Raw genomic sequence first — 20,508 nt, 5'->3', positions numbered from 1 at the left:
GGCCTGGAAGATAATGTAATGCATCCAGGAAGTTTTAAACAAAACAGCTGCTTAAAGTATATTTGTGATTATTAAATCTCACAAGCATATACCTCAATTTCAGGTAAGTAAATTATGTTTTCATGGAATCCTTTTAAGAAAGAAGAAAAGGAAACAATGCCTTAAGAAATATGATCATGTGAATCATAACAGCATGAGAGCTATGATGTAGAACTTTTAATCCCTTTATTTTATACTACGCATATTACAAAGTTACATATTGAAGAGGTGTTAAGTAAATCTCCAAAACAATCTAATAAGCAAATAGTCATAGTAAAGCTAGTCTTACTCATGTACTTTTTGTGACTGTACCACATTAATGAGGGGGCAGTTAGAATTAAAAGTCAAGTGGCAGTTGTGGGGAAACCTTAATCTCTATAAAACAATTCTATGAGGAAAAGAAATACAAATTGTAAATTCAATATGGAAACCACTTATTTATTATTCTTCCTTTACTAAGCATATCATATGTTACTCTGGATACAAGCTTGTATGAATACAGGGTTATGGAAAAATGTAAACTCTCCCTCTCACAACAATAAGATATGTCTCAGTCCCTACGTTGAGTGTACTTATTTAACTTGATTCAAGTGTAGAAGTAATTAGTTTTCCTACTTCATCGTTAACACATAAACTCCTACTGCAGAAAGCCCTGTGAGTACTAGGACAGTGTAAACAATTCTGTATGTCCAAGTTCACTTAGCAAATATAGTGTGACTTACAATACAGGAAAACGTATGAATGCAATAACAGTTGTAAAGCTCTCTGTTTTTCGAGTTCTCTTTAAATATGTGAAGAATCTCATAGAAAAATGATTGTGTTAGTGTGAGCATGTAGTAAAGAATTGTACCACCACAGGTATCTGCAAAGATGCCAAACAGCCCTTAATGAAGGGGAATAAAATGAGTGTAAACACAATGGTAATACCATGAGATCGGATTCCTTTTTACAATTGGGCCAAACTATAAAATTTAGTCACAAAGATATGTAGATTCAGCAATATATTGAATGTGGTAACGCTAATATATTCCAATCATCCTTGCAGGCCTGAAAGAAGTCAAAATGTAGAGAAACATTCTGGATATACTGAAAGTATTAAAGCCTTTGCAGATAACATGCATCTTCAAAGGCATACAAGAATTCATGCTGGAGAGAAAGCCTGTAAATGTAATCAGTGTGGCAAAACCTTTGCAGACCACAATTATTTAAAAGTTCACGAAAGGATACATACTGGAGTGAAGCCCTATGCATGTGATGTGTGTGGTAAATCCTTTGCACAACAAGGTAATCTAAATAAGCATAAAAGGACACATACTGGAGAGAAACCCTTTGAATGTGTTCATTGTGGTAAAGCCTTTGCAGGCAGCAGTCATCTAAAAGCGCATATAAGGACACATACTGGAGTGAAACCCTATGAATGTAATTACTGTGGTAAAGCCTTTGCGTGCCACAGTAATATGCAAAGGCATGAAAGGACACATACTGGAGAGAAACCCTCTGAATGTAAACAATGTGGTAAAACTTTTACATTCCCCAGTAGTCTACAATTGCATGAAAGGACACATACTGGAGTGAAACCCTCTGAATGTAAACAATGTGGTAAAACTTTTACATACCGCAGTAGTCTACAAGTGCATGAAAGAACACATACTGGAGTGAAACCCTATGAATGTAAACAGTGTGGTAAGGCATTTGCATGGCGTGGTGATCTGCAGAAGCATGAAAGGACACATACTGGAGTGAAACCCTATGAATGTAAACAGTGTGGTAAGGCATTTGCATGTCGCGGTGGTCTGAAGAAGCATGAAAGAACACATACTGGAGTGAAACCCTATGAATGTAAACAGTGTGGTAAAGCCTTTGCACGTATCAGGAGTCTTCGTAATCATGTTCAAAAATCATTCTGCAGAGAAACTGTATAAGTCTTTTCAGAATGCCAGTTTTTACTTTATACATGAGTAAAAGTTTTTGTGTGAAATCAAACTGTTAATGCCTTTGCAATAATTCTATGTCCTTAGATGGAACACTTTTGCTGGGGTCATAAACACTGACTCTCCAGTTGCATAACATTGGGAAAAGGTCCTGACAGTAGGAGACCGGCATCTAAGGGATGTATTCAGCTAACTAGGACCTAGTAATGGAGAACAGGTTTCACACATAGCTAAGGAATGTAATTAGTAAACCCCAAATGCATGGGAGAAGTTGTGCCTAGTAAATGATCAGAGAGTATTGAACTGTGTGATGTAAATCCCAAGTTTGTTACAGAAAGGAATAAGTACTAGAAGTATTTGCAGCAAGAAATGGCAACTTTCATTCTTAAGACTGTAAAACCAAGCCGGGCATTGGTGGCACATGCCTTTAATCCCAGCATTTGGGAGACAGAGGCAGGCAGATCTCTGTGAGTTTGAGGCCAGCCTGGTCTACAAGAGCTAGTTCCAGGACAGCCTCCAAAGCCACAGAGAAACCCTGCCTCAAAAAACCAAAAAAAAAAAAAAAAAAGACTCTAAAACCGAATACAATCTTTGTATTCATTTAAATCATTCATACAAAGCCCTTGACTCTGCTGGATTGTCTCAAGAAATGATGGCTCTATAACTACTGTGTGATCTTGGGACTTGTAGCAAAAACAATTATTAAACTCACATATCTGTCTTGGCATGGGTTTTGTCATATTGACATGAAGTTAAAGTCATTTTGTTATGCTGTATGTCTGATTTTGCCTTGTTTAAATGATTTTTGTTTTTACAATACTTTGTATATATGTTTCTACTCTGAAGAATTTGGCATATTGATAGCAATTTATGTTTATTTTTGTTACAACATTGTGTATATGTTTCTGCTCTTCTTTAAGGTATAGTACCTAGTAACAGTGTAAGGCAAAGTTTAGTTTTTGAAAGCTACTATTATCAAATACTTATGATAATCTGAAAACATATGTTACTATTTAGTCATTTATGTCAATCAAATTTATAGACATATTAGGTAAATTTATGAGATAATATAGATATATATTGTAGATAGGTGGTCTTGAAAGCTTTCAAAGACATTCATAATATAGTATTTAAAAGTTTTTGTAAACAGGGGATTTTCATGAAAATGAGACATCTTCTCCAGGCAGCACAGATTTACTTGAGAGATGAAACTGTGGAAACTCATTTTGTGATTTGCTTTCAGTGTGGTAACTTTAGCCATGGGACAAAGAAACTGTTCTTGCCTTTTAGAGATGACAATGTGCACTGCAAACTCAATATGTATGATCCAGAGTCTGTGACTAGGGGAAGGTTTTTATCTACCTGCTTTCAATTCCTTTTTCTGTTAATTATTAGTAAAGGAATTTAATTTCAAATTTTGTTCATGTGCCTCTGAGCTTGCGTGTGTGTGTGTGTGTCTGTGTCTGTGTGTGTGTGTGTGAGTGTGTGTACACATGTGCCCTTTGGCTAGTGACCACTCCAAGATGGAATTAAGTAAGACAGAAAGGAGAAAAGAAATGTGGATTTACCAACCAAGGAAAAGAAAAATGAAGATGTCTGGTGTTTGTGTCACAGTTCTTCAATCCCAGCAGCATTGGGAAGGTGAATCTCTGTAAGTTTGAAGCCATTCTAGTCTACAGAGCAAGTTCAAGGACTGGGACCAAATCTACAGAGAAACCCCTGTCTCTAAAACCAAAGTAATAAAAATAATAAATATCTCATGTAATAGTATGATGCATGTGTGCTATATATACAAGTTCACCCATTCACCAGAAGCTGGCACAAGGTCGCACCATGTGTTTTCTGGAAAACCTAGAAATTCCACCTCTCTGGGCATGGTTCTTTAGTATTTTTCCTCGGGCCATCTGTGGGTGTGCATTGGTGAGAGAGTGGGCACCTGTATGATCCTGCAGCATGAGGTGGGAACAAGAGGCAGTACAATCCTGTGTGCTTGTGGTTCCTGCAATGGAGCTGCATGCCATTAAGGTCCCTTTTATTTCATTTATTACAAAAAGGAAAGGGGAGAGAGATAGAAAGAAAGAATGGAAGAAAAAAGGACAGGAAGACAGGCTCTCTTTGCAATTAGTATCCAGGATTCTTCTGATGCTGCCCCAAGTCCCAACATCCTCCAGAACTTGCTTTCTTCTGTGTAAGCACACACTGAGAGACTAGCTCAGCTGTCCAAACCCATACCTGAAGCTTCCTTCCATGCCCAGGCCAGGTTCACTTAGCTTTTATTCATTTCCTTTTGCAGTTTTTCTTCATTAATAATAGGTTAATTATTTTAACTTTAATTATTTTTCAATGTGTATGGGGCTAGGGGATTTGGATTCTTGAGAGTGGGCAGATATAATAGATAAGTAAGTATACCTACATACATACATACAAACATACAAACAAACATAGATTTGAGAGGTAAAATTATTGAGTGATGGTGATATACCATTTTAATGCCAGCACTCATAAGAATTTGTCGAGGATATCTCTGTGAGTTTGAGGTCAGTCTCAATTATAGACTGAGTTCTTGGACAGCTAATGCTATATATAGAAACATTGTCTTGGAAAACCAAAAGAAAAAGAGATTATGAGAGCAAAGTAAGAGAGGGAGTGAGGGAAGGAGGGACGAAGGATGGAGATTAAGAAAAATGCAATTTGGAGCAGGGAACATAGGCACATGCCTTTAAACTCACCAATCTGGAGGCAAGGTGTCACTGAGTTGGAGTCCATCCTGATTTGCAGATAAATTGCCAGGGCTAGCTACACACAGAAAAACTGAAAACAAGAAGCAGGAGGAAGAGGAGGAGGAGAGACTGAGAGAAAGGACCAGAGCAGTGAATGTACAGTTGCCCAGTCATCACACAAATGAATAACCATTGTTGAGTAACTGACCAACTTTCCATTGAAAGACAACTACACACACACACACCACATCAGTTTATTCAGGAAAGGGAACCCATAATAAACTAAAGTTTCTATTGCTCCAGTGTCTAATTTGAAGGAACAATGCATTTTTCCTTGGTGTTATTAACAGTCCTATTGGTGAGGTGTTACAAATAGCAAGGAGAAATTTACTTTGTCTCCAGCAGTTGTCTAAGCAGCCAGAAAGTCTTTTTTCTTTCTGGAGTCATTCTCAGTTCCCCACCACAATAATCCCCACTAGAGTTGGATTCTTTTTATACTGCATGCTTGTGTAAGTGCAAATTGCTGTATGTTCATGCAGCCATCCACCCCTCCAGTTGGTTAAGAGTCATGTTCTCTGGATAAGAGACTCAAAGATGATCAGGTGAACTTCCACCAGTCTCTCCAGATATTCTTTTTCACTTTACAGCTAGGGACAAAATGAAAAAGTTGTGTGGAGTCCCCTCCCAAAAACCACCTCAGTTTTAGAGCAGGTCAGACAACCCTCCCCCACTCCCAAGGTAAGGGTGCTTAAGAAGAAAGCCTCAGTTAATCTCTTTCTCAACTAGTGCATGACCTAAGTACGTCATTGAAAGAAATCAGACATATCTATCTTCCTGCAGAAAATTGAACTGTAAATGTGAAACCTTCCACAGTGGAGCTGTGAGCATGCATCCAAGCAAGCAGGTCAGCAAGCAGGTGAAATACCGCCTCACACACAAAAGAAATAATAAAGTCAAAAACAATCCAACAAACAAGAAAAATTCAGTGCCAAGATAGAGAAAAGAGGGACAGCTGACAACAAACTCAGCATCACTCATCATAAAGTGTATAAGGAATGGGACAAAACAGAAATCTATAATGAGAGACAGAATGAGAGAGAGATTCCCTCAGTAAAATGAATAGAAAGCACTTTGTAAGCACTCCTGGCACACAGTGAAATCAGTCATATGAGGAAATTTATAGTTGTATTGTCTACCTTTAAAAAAGATCTAAGAGCAAATGTAACTGACATCAGTACATAATTCAAACATCATAAAAATAAGCAGATCAAACACTAGAAAGTACACCATTCAAGAATTACAAAAGCCACCAGGTAGTGATGGTACTGTCCTTTAGTCCCAGCACTCACGTAGGAGACAGAGGCAGGTGGATTTCTGAGTCCAACACCAGCCTGGACTACAAAGCAATTTCCAGGACAGCTAGGTCTGTTACATAGAGAAACCCTGTGCCCCCAAAATTAAGAGAAATACAAGCAAATCACACTTGTACCCACTTACACACAAATAATGACAATCCAAGATGAAATATGGAATATAGAAAAGTCTTTGATGGAATCCAACATGCTAGCACAGAAATAGTAGGGCACACCTTTATTCCCAGCACTTTAAAAGCAGAGGTAGGCTGACCTTGGATAGTTTGAGGCCAGCCTGGTCTACAAAATGAGCTCTAGGACAGCTAGAATTGTTACACAGAGAAAACTTCTAGACAAACAGCAAAAATAAATAAATAAATAAATTTCTGATGTCTTTAATCCCAGCATTTGGAAGGCAGAGGTAGGCAGAACTCTGAGTTTGAGGCCAGCCTGGACTACCAGACCTACTTCCAGGAGAGTCTCCAAAGTCTCAAAGAAACCCTGATTCAAAAATCAAACAAAACAACAAAAACAAAAAAGTACAAACTGTCTTGAAAACAGACAACCATACCAAAAAAAAAAAAAAAACCAAACAAACAAAAAAATTCAACATGCCTTCGTGATCAAAGCTGTACAGGCAACAGTACTAGAGTGAACATGTGTCATCAAATAAAAACTACAATCTTCAAGCATAGTAAAAGTGGAGAATATTCTGGCTAATATTCTATTATCATAGTATTGCTTCTTTTTAAATTATAGCGCACAGGTAATACCAGGCTTCTGAAATGGGTTGTTTCATTATTTCTCTTTCTTTCTCTCATCATTTGTTCCTTCCTTCATTTTTTGGAGACAGAGTTTCTCTGTAGCTTTGGAGCCTGTCCTGGAACTTGGTACACCACCACCACCACCACCACACCACCCAGCTCACTTTATTTTACTTAATGTCCTCTTTTGTTTAAATTCACACACAAAGTAAATGACCCAATGGGATCCATCACCCTCTGAGTTCTTTTCAACATCTCTCTTGTTCTCTGTGCTTGGCACTGCATGACAGGGATTTAAACTTAGAGAGTACCCTTTAAGTAAAAGGAAAAATCACAAGTACCTGTTTGAGGGTGTAACATATGTCAAGATTGAATGGTCTGTAACTCTCTGCTTAGAGGTGCCAGCGTTTGAGGTCAGTCTGGTCAACATAGTAAGACTCTGTCTCAAAAAAACAACAAAATGACAAGCACAGTGGCACACTTGTCACACAGCACTTAGAGGTAGATGCAGGATAATCAAGACTGCAGGGTTCTCTTGTGGTACAACAAGAGCTCATGATGAGTGTGCATGACATGAAATCTTGTTTAATGAAGCAAGGAGCTGACATGTACACAAAATCTACACACCAAACAGAGCAAGTTAAAACCTTATCATCTTTGCTATCTACACTTAGTCACGAGCTTAGCAAGTCATAACCTAAAAGGTTTTTAAAATATTTCAATTTGGGCAATATTTTTGGCCAAACTCAAACAAAAAACTTGAAAGGGCAACTTTGAATAGCTAGAAAATCACTAGGATACATTTACACTAATATATAGGGAAAACAGATAAATGTTGCAAAAAAAGTCCCTAACCCTAACAAGTTTATAGTGAGTATCATCCTTCTCTACAAATTCAATTTACAATTGGGTAGTGGGGTACCTGTCACCATCACCCATCAATCCCAGCAACACCAAAAGCTGTGACTGTAAAATAGAAGATCCAGACCAGCCATGGTGTCATCACAAGAATGAAAAAAAAATAAATTCAGATAAGCAGTTTAGATGTCTGTTGGGCCAAGAGTTGAGTCCCCACATCCTCCCTTTACTCACAATTACCATATCAAAAGGCAGAAAAATGAGAGAAACATGTTGTCCTCTTGGTGCCTATAAAAATGGATGCACTCCATCTTGCCTCAACGGCAGAGAGTCCAAAACTGCCCTCAGAAATTCACAAGACCTAAAGGCCAAAGGCTTGGCTCAGTAGGATGTATGATTCTGGTATTGGCTATTTTATTTTAAATAACAACAGACCTGGCTAAGGTGTGGTTACTCCTGACCCTCAAGGCCAGGTAATGAGAAGTTGAATCTGAGGTGTGGTTACTGAATTGAGGAAGAAAAGTCTGTTTAATCTATATATATGATCCCATCTTCCCTTTTAGTTAAGTTGGGTGAGAGTGGTGACAAAATTGAGGCATTCATATTAACTGTATCTGCCCTCCTAATTTTATTCTGTGTCTGTGTCTTTCCTTGGCCATCTTTTGCTAGACTATATTTACTTTACACTCTGCCTCTCAGGAACAATCCTCAGGTTGATTGACTGGCTCTAACTGCAGCTCCCTGAGGACAGCTTCCCACATTTCACCAAAGTCACGTGAACTTCGTGAATCTGAAGATGGAAAATGAGCCATGCCAGGGTCATAAGATACTTTATTAGAGATAAAAATCACAAGAGAAGCTGAGGACTGAGGAGAGCATTGTGTTGGTCTCTGATCCTCAAGCAGAATCCAATAGAGGGAGGTGCCCTCTTTCACCCTCCTCCCTTTATCCCTGGCTTCTCCCATGTACATGTGACCATGTCCAGACAGGTATGATCAGTGCTGCCAATATGTGAGATTTCTCCTGACAATAAATCTGCTTTACAGCTGAGCTTCCAATGCTTACATCCAGTCATTACTACTCAGTTAATCACAGGCTAATTAGCTGTAATAATAATAATATCAATAATAATAGTAAAGAAAGCTATTTATTGCTCTGGCTGAGGTGTATATAACACCAAGGCAAGCACCAAAGAGCCTGCAAAACAGGTATGAGCTTTATTCCCAAACTGACAGCAGCTGCTGGGGTGGAAGAGGGTGGATACACTGTCTCACTCGAGAAGCAGTCAGCTGGGGGTCCTGTTGCTAACAGTGAGAGGGATGAGGCCTGGATCCCATCATTGGCTTCATTGGCTTGCTCCTAGATCAAGTGATGCGCAAGGTTCACAGAGCCCCAGACAGACCTCTCCAAGGACTTGACACATCTGGTGCAAACACAAAGGTTTTTTTAAAATTCAAGCTAGCTTGGAAGTGGTAGAAGCCTTGAACCATAACTGAGAGGAGTGTTTTTGGGGAAAGAACATAAGGCTGAATGTCACACATTACAACATCTCCATGGTCAATTAAGGTGTTACAAAGTACAGGGTAAGGCAACAGCCATATATGTTGTTATTTTGTAAAAGTTTAAAAATTAGAAAAAGAAAGTGAGATGGATTTCTGGCTGGCACCATGGAGCTCATTAATCACAGTTTATTACAGCAGTGGGAGAGCAAGAGGGGGAGAAATAGACATGAGAAAATCAAATGGAGTAAGATGAGAGCAGGAAGAGAAAGAGTGGAGAGAGAGACAGAGAGAGAGAGAGACAGAGGACAGAGAGAGAGATAGTAGATGTGGAGACAACAGACCTTGGCCAGAGACCCACTTACCTATCAGCCTGGGACCAGGCAGCTGTAAGACAATGTTTACTAAAAACATGTTTACTAAAAACAATACAATGCCCAGGGCAATAAGTTGCAGAAAAGGTCTGGTCCACGGGAACTGCCCTGACCTGGACCTTTTCCAAAACTAACTGCCTCTTCTGACACACCAAAGTCAGTCTCTGGTGTCAGAGCAGAACCAACCAGGGGTAATAGAGGGAGCAGAAGCTTTTCTGGAGGGAAGCCTTTCTTGGGAAGTTTTCTTTACATCTTTGAGGGATTTTCCTATATCTTCTTTTAGGGCCTCTATCATTTTCATGAAAGTGCTTTTAAGGTCGATCTCTTCTGCTTCGTTCGCATTGGAATGTTGGGGTCTTGCTGGTGTGGAGTCTCTAGAATCTGGCGGTGTCATATTTGTTTTTCTATTACTGAGTGTGTTTTTGTATTGTCTCTTTCCCATCTCTTCTTCTAGTGGGTGCAGAAAGAGCCCCTTACTGGTCTGGGGGCCAGAGTTCCCTTTTGGTGGGTGCTAGCAAGTCCAATAATCTGGTGGTTCTACTATTCCTTGCCCAAATGCTGGTCCCGTGGGTGGAGAAGAAGAACAGGAATCTGGGGAGCTAGCCTCCTGCCTGGTCCCCTGGAGCCTATGCTGGGTCCTGTTGTACCTGATCCGGAACAGCTACTCCCCTGGTCTCCCTGCCTCCTCTGGTTTCCTGGTCTCGTTGTCGGGAGAGAAGACCTGGAGTCTGGGGTGCTTGGCTCCCGCCGGGATTGGGAGCTCTGTGCAGTTCCCAGGCGATCTGCAGGCACTGGAACACAGGACAGGAAGCCGGCCTGTTTACCTGATGCTGCTGGAGGAACAGATGCTTCCCTGGACTCCCAGCCTGCTCTGGTTTCCTGATCTCATTGGTGGGAGAGAAGACCTGGAGTCTGGGGTGCTTGGCTCCTGCCGGGATTGGAAGAAAAACAAACCAAAAAATGCAAGAAATGGAAGAAAAAACGAAGCAAAAAATGCAAGAATTGGAAGAAAAACAAACCAAAAAAGGCAGGAAATGGAAGAAGAAACGAAGCAAAAAATGCAAGAAATGGAAGAAAAACAAAGCAAAAAATGCAAGAATTGTAAGAAGAAACATACCAAAAAAGGCAGGAAATGGAAGAAGAAACAAAGCAAAAAAGGCAAGAAATGGTAGGAAAAAAAAGCAAAAAATGAAAAAAATGGAAGAAGAAACAAACCAAAAAATGCAGGAAATGGAAGAAGAAACAAAGCACAAAATGCAAGAAATGGAAAAGCAAACCAAAAAGCGCAAGAAACAGAAGAAAGAACAAACCAAAAAATTCATAAAAGGCAACAAATGGACGAAAAGATAAACAGAAAATTGCAAGAAGCAATGCAAACCCTGCAAGGGTTGAAAACTGAAATACATACATTAAAAAAACACAATCAGAAGAAAGGCAGAAAATAGAAAAGCTGGACAAACAGTCAAGCACTACCGATACAAGCATTATCAACACAATAGAAGCAATGGAAGAGAGAATCTCAAGTGTTGAAGATACACTAGGAGAAATGGATTTATCAACCAAAGAAAACCTTAAATCCAACAATTCCTTAACACAAAACATCCAGGAAATATGGGACACCATGAAAAGACCAAAGCTAAGAATAATAGGTATAGAAGAAGGAGAAGAAATCCACCTCAATGGGGCAGAAGGCATATTCAACAAAATCATAGAAGAAAACTTTCCCAACCTTAAGAAAGACATGCCAATGAAGGTACAAGAAGCCTACAGAACACCAAATAGAGTGGACCACAAAAAAAATCCCCTCACCACATAATAATCATACCCCAAACATACAGAATAAAGAAAGAATATTAAGAGCAGCTAAGGAAAAAGGTCAAGTAACATATAAAGGCAGACCTATCAGAATTACACCTGATTTCTCCATGGAAACTGTGAAACCAGAAGGTCCTGGATAGATATTATACCTACAATAAGAGACCATGGATGCCAGCCCAGACTACTATACCTGGCAAAGCTCTCAATCACTATAGATGGAGAAAACAAGATATTCCATGACAAAACGAGATTCAAGCAATATGTGTCCACTAATCCAGCCCTACAGAAAATTTTGGAAGGAAAACTCCAACCCAAGGAAGCTAACTACAACCAGAAAAACATACGCATTAGAGAATCCCTCTCTACCAACAGCCAAAAGAACAAAGGGGTGAAATTCCACACATAATTCCACCAACAACAACCATTGCAAATCGAAGAAGGATGAGCAATCAATGGTCATTAATATCCCTCAACATTATTGGCCTTAACTCACCCATGAAAAGACACAGACTAGCAGAATGGATTTGAAGACAGAACCCCTCCTTCTGCTGCATACAAGAAAAACACCTCACCCTCAAAGACAGACATTGCCTGAGAGTTAAAGGTTGGGAAAAAATTTTCAATAAAATGGACCCAAGAAACAAGCAGGAGTACCAATCCTAATATCTAACAAACTGGACTTTAAAATAAAATCAATCAAAAGAGATGAAGGAGGTCATTACATACTCATCACAGGTGAAACCCACCAAGATGAAGTGTCTATCCTGAACATCTATGCCCCAAATACAAAGGCATCCACATTCGTTAAAGAAACATTATTAGAACTTAAATCTCATCTAAAGCCCCACACAGTTATAGTGGGAGATTTCAACACACCACTCTCACCACTAGACAGGAACACCAGACAGAAACTCAACAAAGAAGCAAAGGGTCTAATAGAAGTAATGACCCAACTGGGATTAACAGATATCTATAGAACATTTCATCCACATAAAAAAGAATATACCTTCTTCTCACCACCACATGGAACCTTCTCAAAAATCGACCACATACTTGGCAACATATCAAACCTCAGCAGCTACAAAAAAATTGGAATAACTCCATGCATCTTATCAGACCACCATGCTTTAAAATTAGAATTCAACAACAACACAAATTGCAGAAAACCTACAAACTCATGGAAATTGAATAATGCTCAACTGCACCATCCCTGGGTCAAAGAGGAAATAAAAAAGAAATTAAAGACTTCCTCGAATTCAATGAGAATGAAGACACAACATACCCAAACCTATGGGACACTTTGAAAGCAGTGCTACGGGGGAAGTTCATAGCACTAAGTGCTCACATGAAGAAACAGGAGAACAGTTATACCAGAGAATTAACATCACAGCTGAAAGCTCTAGAACACAAAGAAGCAAACTCCCCCAGGAGGAGTAGACGCCAAGAAATAATCAAATTGAGGGCTGAAATCAATAAAGTAGAAACCAGGAAAACAATACAAAGAATCAATGCAACGAAGAGTTGGTTCTTTGAGAAAATCAACAAGATAGACAAACCTTTGTCCAAACTTACCAAACAGCAGAGAGTGAACACGCAAATTAACAAAATCAGAAATGAAAAGGGGGACATAACAACAGACTCTGAGGAAATCCAGAGAATCATTAGGTCATACTTTGAAAACCTGTACTCCACAAAATTCGAAAATTTAAAGGAAATGGATGACTTCCTGGATAGCTATCACTTGCCAAAACTAAATCAAGAACAGATAAGCAATTTAAATAGACCTATAACCCCTATGGAAATAGAAGCAGTCATCAAAAGTCTCCCAACCAAAAAAAGTCCAGGTCCAGATGGCCTCAGTGCAGAATTCTACCAGAAATTCAAAGAACAGCTTATACCAATTCTTCTCAAAGTGTTCCACACAATAGAAGCAGAAGGGTCTTTGCCAAACTCTTTCTATGAGGCTTCAATAACCTTGATCCCCAAGCCACACAAAGATACAACTAAGAAAGAGAACTTCAGACCAATATCCCTCATGAACATTGATGCAAAAATACTCAATAAAATACTGGCAAATCGGATCCAAGAACACATCAAAACAATCATTCACCATGATCAAGTAGGTTTCATCCCAGGGATGCAGGGATGGTTCAACATACGAAAATCCATCAACGTAATCCACCATATAAACAAGCTGAAAAACAAAAATCACATGATCATCTCACTAGATGCTGAAAAAGCCTTTGACAAAATCCAACACCCCTTCATGATAAAGGTCTTGGAGAGATCTGGGATAACAGGGACATACTTAAACATAATAAAAGCTATATACAGTAAACCAACAGCCAACATCAAACTAAATGGACAGAAACTCAACGCAATTCCTCTAAAATCAGGAACAAAACAAGGCTGTCCACTCTCTCCATACCTTTTCAACATGGTACTTGAAGTTCTAGCTATTGCCATACGACAACAAAGGGGGATCAAGGGGATACAAATTGGGAAGGAAGAGGTCAAACTTTCACTGTTTGCAGACGATATGATAGTTTACATCAATGACCCAAAGAACTCTACCAGGGAACTCTTACAGCTGATTAACACCTTCAGCAAAGTGGCAGGCTACAAGATCAACTCAAGAAAATCAGTAGCCCTACTATATACAGATGATAAATGGGCTGAAAAAGATATCAGAGAAACATCACCCTTTACAATTGCCACAAACAACATAAAATACCTTGGGGTAACGCTAACCAAACAAGTGAAAGACCTGTATCGTAAGAACTTTGAATCTTTAAAGAAAGAAATTAAAGAAGCCCTCAGAAAATGGAAAGATCTCCCATGCTCTTGGATAGGTAGGATCAATGTAGTAAAAATGGCAATCCTGCCAAAAGCAATCTACAGATTCAATGCAATCCCCATTAAAATCCCAGCACAATTCTTCACAGACTTTGAAAGAACAATAATCAATTTTGTATGGAAAAACAAAAGACCCAGGATCGCCAACAAGGCAACATCCGGAGGCATCACCATCCCTGACCTCAAGCTCTATTCTAGAGCTATAGTGCTGAAAACAGCTTGGTATTGGCCCAAAAATAGACAGGTAGACCAATAGAATCGAATTGAAAACCCGGGTATTAACCCACACACGTACGAACATCTGACCTTTGACAAAGAAGCTAAAAATATACAATGGAATAAAGAAAGCATCTTCAACAGATGGTGCTGGCATAACTGAAGACTGGCATGTAGAAGAATGCGGATTGATCCATGTTTATCGCCATGCACAAAACTTAAGTCCAAATGGATCAAAGACCTCAAAATAATCCAGCCACACTGAACCTCTTAGAAAAGAAAGTGGGTGGTACCCTTGAACGAATTGGTACAGGAGACAGCTTCCTGAACATAACACCAGTTTCACAGACAGTGAGATCAACAATTAATAAATGGGACCTACTGAAACTGAGAAGCTTCTGTAAGGCAAAGGACACAGTCAGCAAGACAAAAAGGCAGCCCACAGAATGGGAAAAAATATTCACTAATCCCACATCTGACAGAGGGTTGATCTCCAAAATTTACAAAGAACTCAAGAAGCAAGTCTCCAAAACAGCAAAGGACCCAATTAAAAAGTGGGCTGCAGAACTAAATAGAGAGTTTTCAATAGAGGAGTGTAAAATGGCTGAGAGGCACTTGAGAAAGTGCTCAACATCCTTAGCCATCCGGGAAATGCAAATCAAAACAACTCTGAGATACCATCTCACTCCTGTCAGAATGGCTAAAATCAAAAACACCAATGACAATTTATGTTGGAGAGGATGTGGTGAAAGGGGGACACTCCTCCATTGCTGGTGGGAGTGCCAACTGGTTCAGCCACTTTGGAAATCAGTATGGAGATTCCTCAGAAAAATGGGAATAAACCTACCACAAGACCCAGCAACTCCACTCTTAGGCATATATCCAAAAGATGCCCATTCATACAACAAAGATGTCTGTTCCACTATGTTCATAGCAGCTTTATTTGTAATAGCCAGAACTTGGAAGCAACCTAGATGTCCCTCAACCGAAGAGTGGATAGAAAAAATGTGGTACATCTACACAATGGAGTACTATTCAGCAGAAAAAAATAATGGAATCATGAGATTCACAGGCAAATGGATGACACTAGAAGAAACCATCCTGAGTGAGGTAACCCAGTCACAAAAAAGAAACATGGCATGTACTCTCTCATATATGGATTTTAGACATGGATCTGGGGAGTGCCAGCCTACAATCCTATGGCCAGAGAGTCTGGGAAACAGAAACTTCATTTAGTGGCTGAGTGAAGAAGAGGCAGACACCCTTGGTTAAGTACTGAGCTGAACTCAAGAAAGCCAGTAACAGAGAGGGAGGACTGATGATCAAGGAGATTAAGACTGGGCTGGGTTAACCCCCAGAAACAGCTGACCTGACAAAGGTTAACTCATGAATCCCAGGCATCAGCCTGGGAATCCAGCATGGGACTGATCAAGACCCCCTGAATCTGGGTGTCAGTGAGGAGGCCTAGGTAATCTATTGAGCCTTGGACAGCAGATCAGTACCCATCCCAAGTATACACACGGACTTTGGACTCCCATAGAACAATGTGAGGTGCACTCTCACCCTGAACTCTTGGGGAAGGGTCTAGGCACGGCCCTATATGAAATGTCAGACTATGGACACCCCCAAGGAGGGCCTCACCCTCCCTGGGGGAATGAGGGGATAAGGGGGGGTTGTGGGGAGGGCACGGGAGGAGGGGAGGGAAAGGGAGAGGGACCTGGAACTGACTTGTGAAGCAACCTTGTTTTTTATCTAAATTTTAACTGGAAAATGAAATTAAAAAAAAAGTTTTCTTCACATCATTGACTGGTCTCTGTGTCATCAATCCCCATGCCCTCTCCACATTATTGGATACAGGCTGCACAGTGGACGTTACAAGTAGAGAATGAGGTGAGAGAAAGGAGAGACTGGAGAGCAAGTGGGGGAGAAAAAGACACGAGAAAGACAAAGGGTGTAAGACCAGAGCAGGAGGACAGAGAGAGGAAAGAGAGAAAGACAGAGAGAGAGGAGAGAGTGGAGAGCAAGAGGGGAAGGAAGAGATACAAGAGAGATGAAGGGGATAAGAGTAGAACTGTAGACAAGAGATAGGAGAGAGAATGGAGAATGAGAATGCAGAGAGAGAGTGGATGGTGAGGAGACAGAGAGAGTGGAGAATGAGGAAGAGGAGACACAAGAGAGATGGTGATGGTAAGACTGGAGCAAGAATGGGGGGAACAGAATGGAGTGCCAGAGAGAGGAACGATGGCTCTGAGCTGACAGGGGGAAATCACACATGGGCAATGAGTGACTCAGTGATGATGCGGCCACACCACTGTGCATGCTCCGCCCATCATCAGGGAGGCAGTGTCAGGATAATGTTGGAGTGCCCACAATATGTTTTAAGCAAGATACATTTGAGTATGATAAGATCGGGGATAGGGTTGTGGGGTTACAGAGCCACAGGGTTTGTCAGGTTTCCCCTTGGCCTAGGGACCTTGACAACAGGCAATTAGCAGACAAAGGTATGTTGACATAGGTGGTGGACAGTCACCTCCCTTTTCTAAGAGAGGGTTTCAGACTCCAGCCATGGCATTCCCAGTTGAGGAGGCATCAGAAGTTCCTTTTTTGAAAGGGAACATTACAAACTTTTATTAAGTTTAATTTTTGGTCCCTCACATGGAGGACTTTGATAAATTGCTTCATAGCTGTAGCTATGCATTCCAGAAAGAACTGTTGGAAAGGAATTGGAGATAGAGGCACTTCTATGTCAGTTGCCTTTTAGGGCAGGAAAGATTGAGTGTCTGGCAGAAGGAAGCAGGAAAATCAATCAGGAACCACAATACTAGCGAAACACCTCTTGAGGAGCTGGAGGGCTGGACTCCTTTGAATTGGAAGAAATGCAGAGGTTGAGGAGTCCAGGGAGGAACTGGAATTATATGCTGGGTTGTGGGGAAGCCCTCTCGTTTCATAGTCTCATTTCACCTGCTAAAATGTCTGGCAATCTCCCCAGCTATTTGGGAAAACCTTATGGTCTAAGTAAGCATCAGAGTGACTACAAGTCTCAGTATCTTCTCACAATCTGGATGTCATCTATAGTCACCCCATTCAGAGCTCCAAGATTAATGATTTGCAGGCATCAGGGAAGCAGAATATGAGCCCATTCAGACAAGTCAGACTCCACGCCTGCAAGTTCCTATTCTCTCCTCACAGGAGGTGTGAACTCACACAGGAGTAAATCTCACATGTGAATATATGGGCTCCGATTGATGCCTATTTACCACATGAAAGACAAATTCACACTTGTGGTTTTGGTTAGTCCACCATTTTTAAAAACTTCTATTTTTAGCTTCTCTCCTGATCATTTATTTTGAGCTTTTCCCTCATTTTGTGGAGATTTGGGCTTGGAAAATTCCATAAGCACCAAGTCTTAGTTATTTTCTGATGCCATCAATCACATATTTATTCTGAAGCATCAAGGCTGATATAATGATGAAGTTAGATCAGCCAATGACACAAAATTGGTATTAATGACATATTCATGTGAATGAATATAAGACTCAGTACTTAGAACACTGGCTGTGCATCCCCTTGTACTGGTTTGATTCTGATAACCAACATCTCTACCAGACAAAAGAAAATACTCTTTTGACTACACTCATCAGTTATTTAATGCTTCTCATTTTATCTTCTACCAAGCCATTTAACATTACCATTTCTAAATTATTTTCAGAAATCATTACATATTCATAGTATATCATGTACAGTTGGCCTTGTACTCAGGAGTCAGATGCATGAGGTTCACAAGTTCAAATGTATAGCTCATGATTTCTGATGTCCAATCCCGACTGAATGAATAACAAGAAAATCTGAATGGTGTTTGTGAAAATATGAAACGCATAACAAGGAACAGAAAACCAACTATAAAATTGTCTTTCATGCCTTTATAGATGACTTGACTATAGTGAAAGGACTATGCAATAGAAGCTGTTGATAATATTTGCTAAATTATTGCTCCCATAATTAAAAGGGAAAGCAGCTCCAATATGTAGGAAAGGGGTTTGAGGAATACCAGAAAGAAAATATTTTGACAGATTTTTGCTAATGAACAAATGCCATAGCTAAAATTCCTTCTGCTGGTCCTCCAACGGCACCCTATTGAGGATTCTGAGGGGGTATCGGGAGGGGATCAGGGGGTGGCTTACTAGGCCATTCTGGAGGCTCCTCATTTTCAGACATGTCTTAGGAGGGGCTGAGGATTGAGTCTTCTGCTTTCGATTTTTTTTCTGTGCTGTGGAGTGCCAGGACTCAGGAGCCTGGCTTACATTTCTAGGTCCATGTCTATAACCAGGATGGAGGATCTTGTGCCAGATCTTCCCAGACACAAATATAAGGTCCTTGGTCAGGGTGAGGCCCTGGTCTCTCCAGAAAAACCATATTCTTAATGGTAGAAATCACAGTAATGTCAAGTGTATACTCCGGAGGCCAGCCAACATTGTACGTTAACCATTCTGAAGAACAAAATGTTCTCCAAGGTCCCTTCTTAACTTCTACAGACAGGGTTTTCAATTTGGTTCCATTGGTATACATGTCTAAAATAACCCATACATGTGTAAAACAGAAAGTATGATACTCATATTGTCAGTGAATACTTCTTTGACAACATTCATATAATTCTGATGCTTCCCACACTTATTTCATGATAAGGACATTGTAATGTTTTCACCCAGTCACTTTAGAAGGAAATTGAATAGGAGGCTCACATGCACCATTTCTTTTTTTTTGTTTGTTTTTTTGTTTTTTGTTTTTTCGAGACAGGGTTTCTCTGTGGTTTTGGAGGCTGTCCTGGAACTCGCTTGGTAGTCCAGGCTGGTCTCGAACTCACAGAGATCCGCCTGCTTCTGCCTCCCGAGTGCTGGGATTAAAGGCGTGCGCCACCAACGCCCGGCTCACATGCACCATTTCTTGGCCCTTGAAGTCGCATATAGCCTTGAGAAAGAAATCCCATTGAACAGAGGTAAAGGGAGAGGCAATCATGCAGATCAACACTACTGAGAACACATCAGAGAAATTTTGTCATAGGGCCGGCCTATCAGAGCAATCCTAAAGTCCCTGGTATCAACTTCTGTCTATGTTAGGTTCGTATTGTTGTGAATAGACACCATGAATAATGGCAACTCTTACAATGAAAACAGTGAATTGAAGTGTCTCCCTGACTAATTCAGAGATTCAGTTAATTATCACCATGGCAGGGGCATGGCAGCATGCAGGCCGATGTGTGGCTGAAAGTTAGAGTCTTTATATCTTGACTCAGAGCAACAGGAAGTTGACTGACACACTGGGCAGAATCCAGGGTATAAGAAACCTCAATGCTTGACCACACAGTGACATACTTCCTCTAACAAGGAAAAGCAGAGTACTAAAAGCCACACCTCCTACAACTGTCACTAGTAGGATATCATGGACTGACAACTGGGGAACCTTCATTACCCCAAACTAGACTGAATGTGGGTGACTGTTATGTGACTTGATCTGTTTGGGTGACCCTGACAATGAAACCAGGACCCATCCCAGGTGCATGAATTAGCTATTTGGAGTCAACTCCCTATGGTGAGATGCCTTGTGCATTTTTGATACAAGATGGAGTGGCTTGGTCCTTTCTCTGCTGTTATGCTAGACTTTGTTGACTCCTGAAATAATTCCTTACCACTCTAAGGTGTGCATGGGGGATGGGAAGGGAGAGAATTACGGGATGGAGATGAGGATGAAGGAGAGCTGAGGATGCTATATAAAATGATACCTAAGTTTTTGAAATAAATTAAAAAATAAACAGTTTATGATTTTTATTATGCAACCAAAGAAACTGGTTTTGCTCTCATTTCTCTAAGTAACAATATTTTTGAAGACAGATATATCATAATATTTATTTTGTATAAAGAGTTCGTTTGTGAGACAGGTTTTCCATGTGTGTACATGTGACATACCAGAGAAAGGTAATCTGATACCCTGAATCTGGAGTCACTGGTAATTATGAGCCACCAAATTTGGGTGTTGGGATCTGAACTCAGGTCATCCCCAAGAAGAATATATGTTGAGCCACCTACA

The 20,508-nt window shown here is 40.3% G+C and overlaps 1 protein-coding gene across 3 annotated transcripts in view; it reads left to right on the top strand.

Annotated features, from left to right (window-relative positions):
* The window catches only part of LOC121135338 (zinc finger protein 709-like), a 159,872-nt gene that overhangs the window by 17,674 nt on the left and 121,690 nt on the right, over positions 1-20,508 (top strand). Inside the window, exons 4-5 of one of the 3 annotated variants that reach the window (XM_040733907.1) lie at positions 1,085-1,350; positions 1,435-3,385. In XM_040733907.1, the coding sequence (XP_040589841.1) occupies positions 1,085-1,350; positions 1,435-1,961 (793 nt within the window). In that variant the 3' untranslated portion in view covers positions 1,962-3,385. Of the gene's footprint in view, positions 1-1,084; positions 3,386-20,508 lie in introns of those variants that run through there. The other 2 variants (XM_040733905.1, XM_040733906.1) reach the window with 2 other exon arrangements.

This window comes from Mesocricetus auratus, unplaced genomic scaffold (genome assembly GCF_017639785.1).
Source record: "Mesocricetus auratus isolate SY011 unplaced genomic scaffold, BCM_Maur_2.0 Super-Scaffold_100037, whole genome shotgun sequence".
Classification (NCBI taxonomy): Eukaryota; Metazoa; Chordata; class Mammalia; order Rodentia; family Cricetidae; genus Mesocricetus; species Mesocricetus auratus.
Note: the sequence above shows the minus strand (reverse complement) of the source record. Positions and strands in the feature narration are given on the sequence as shown.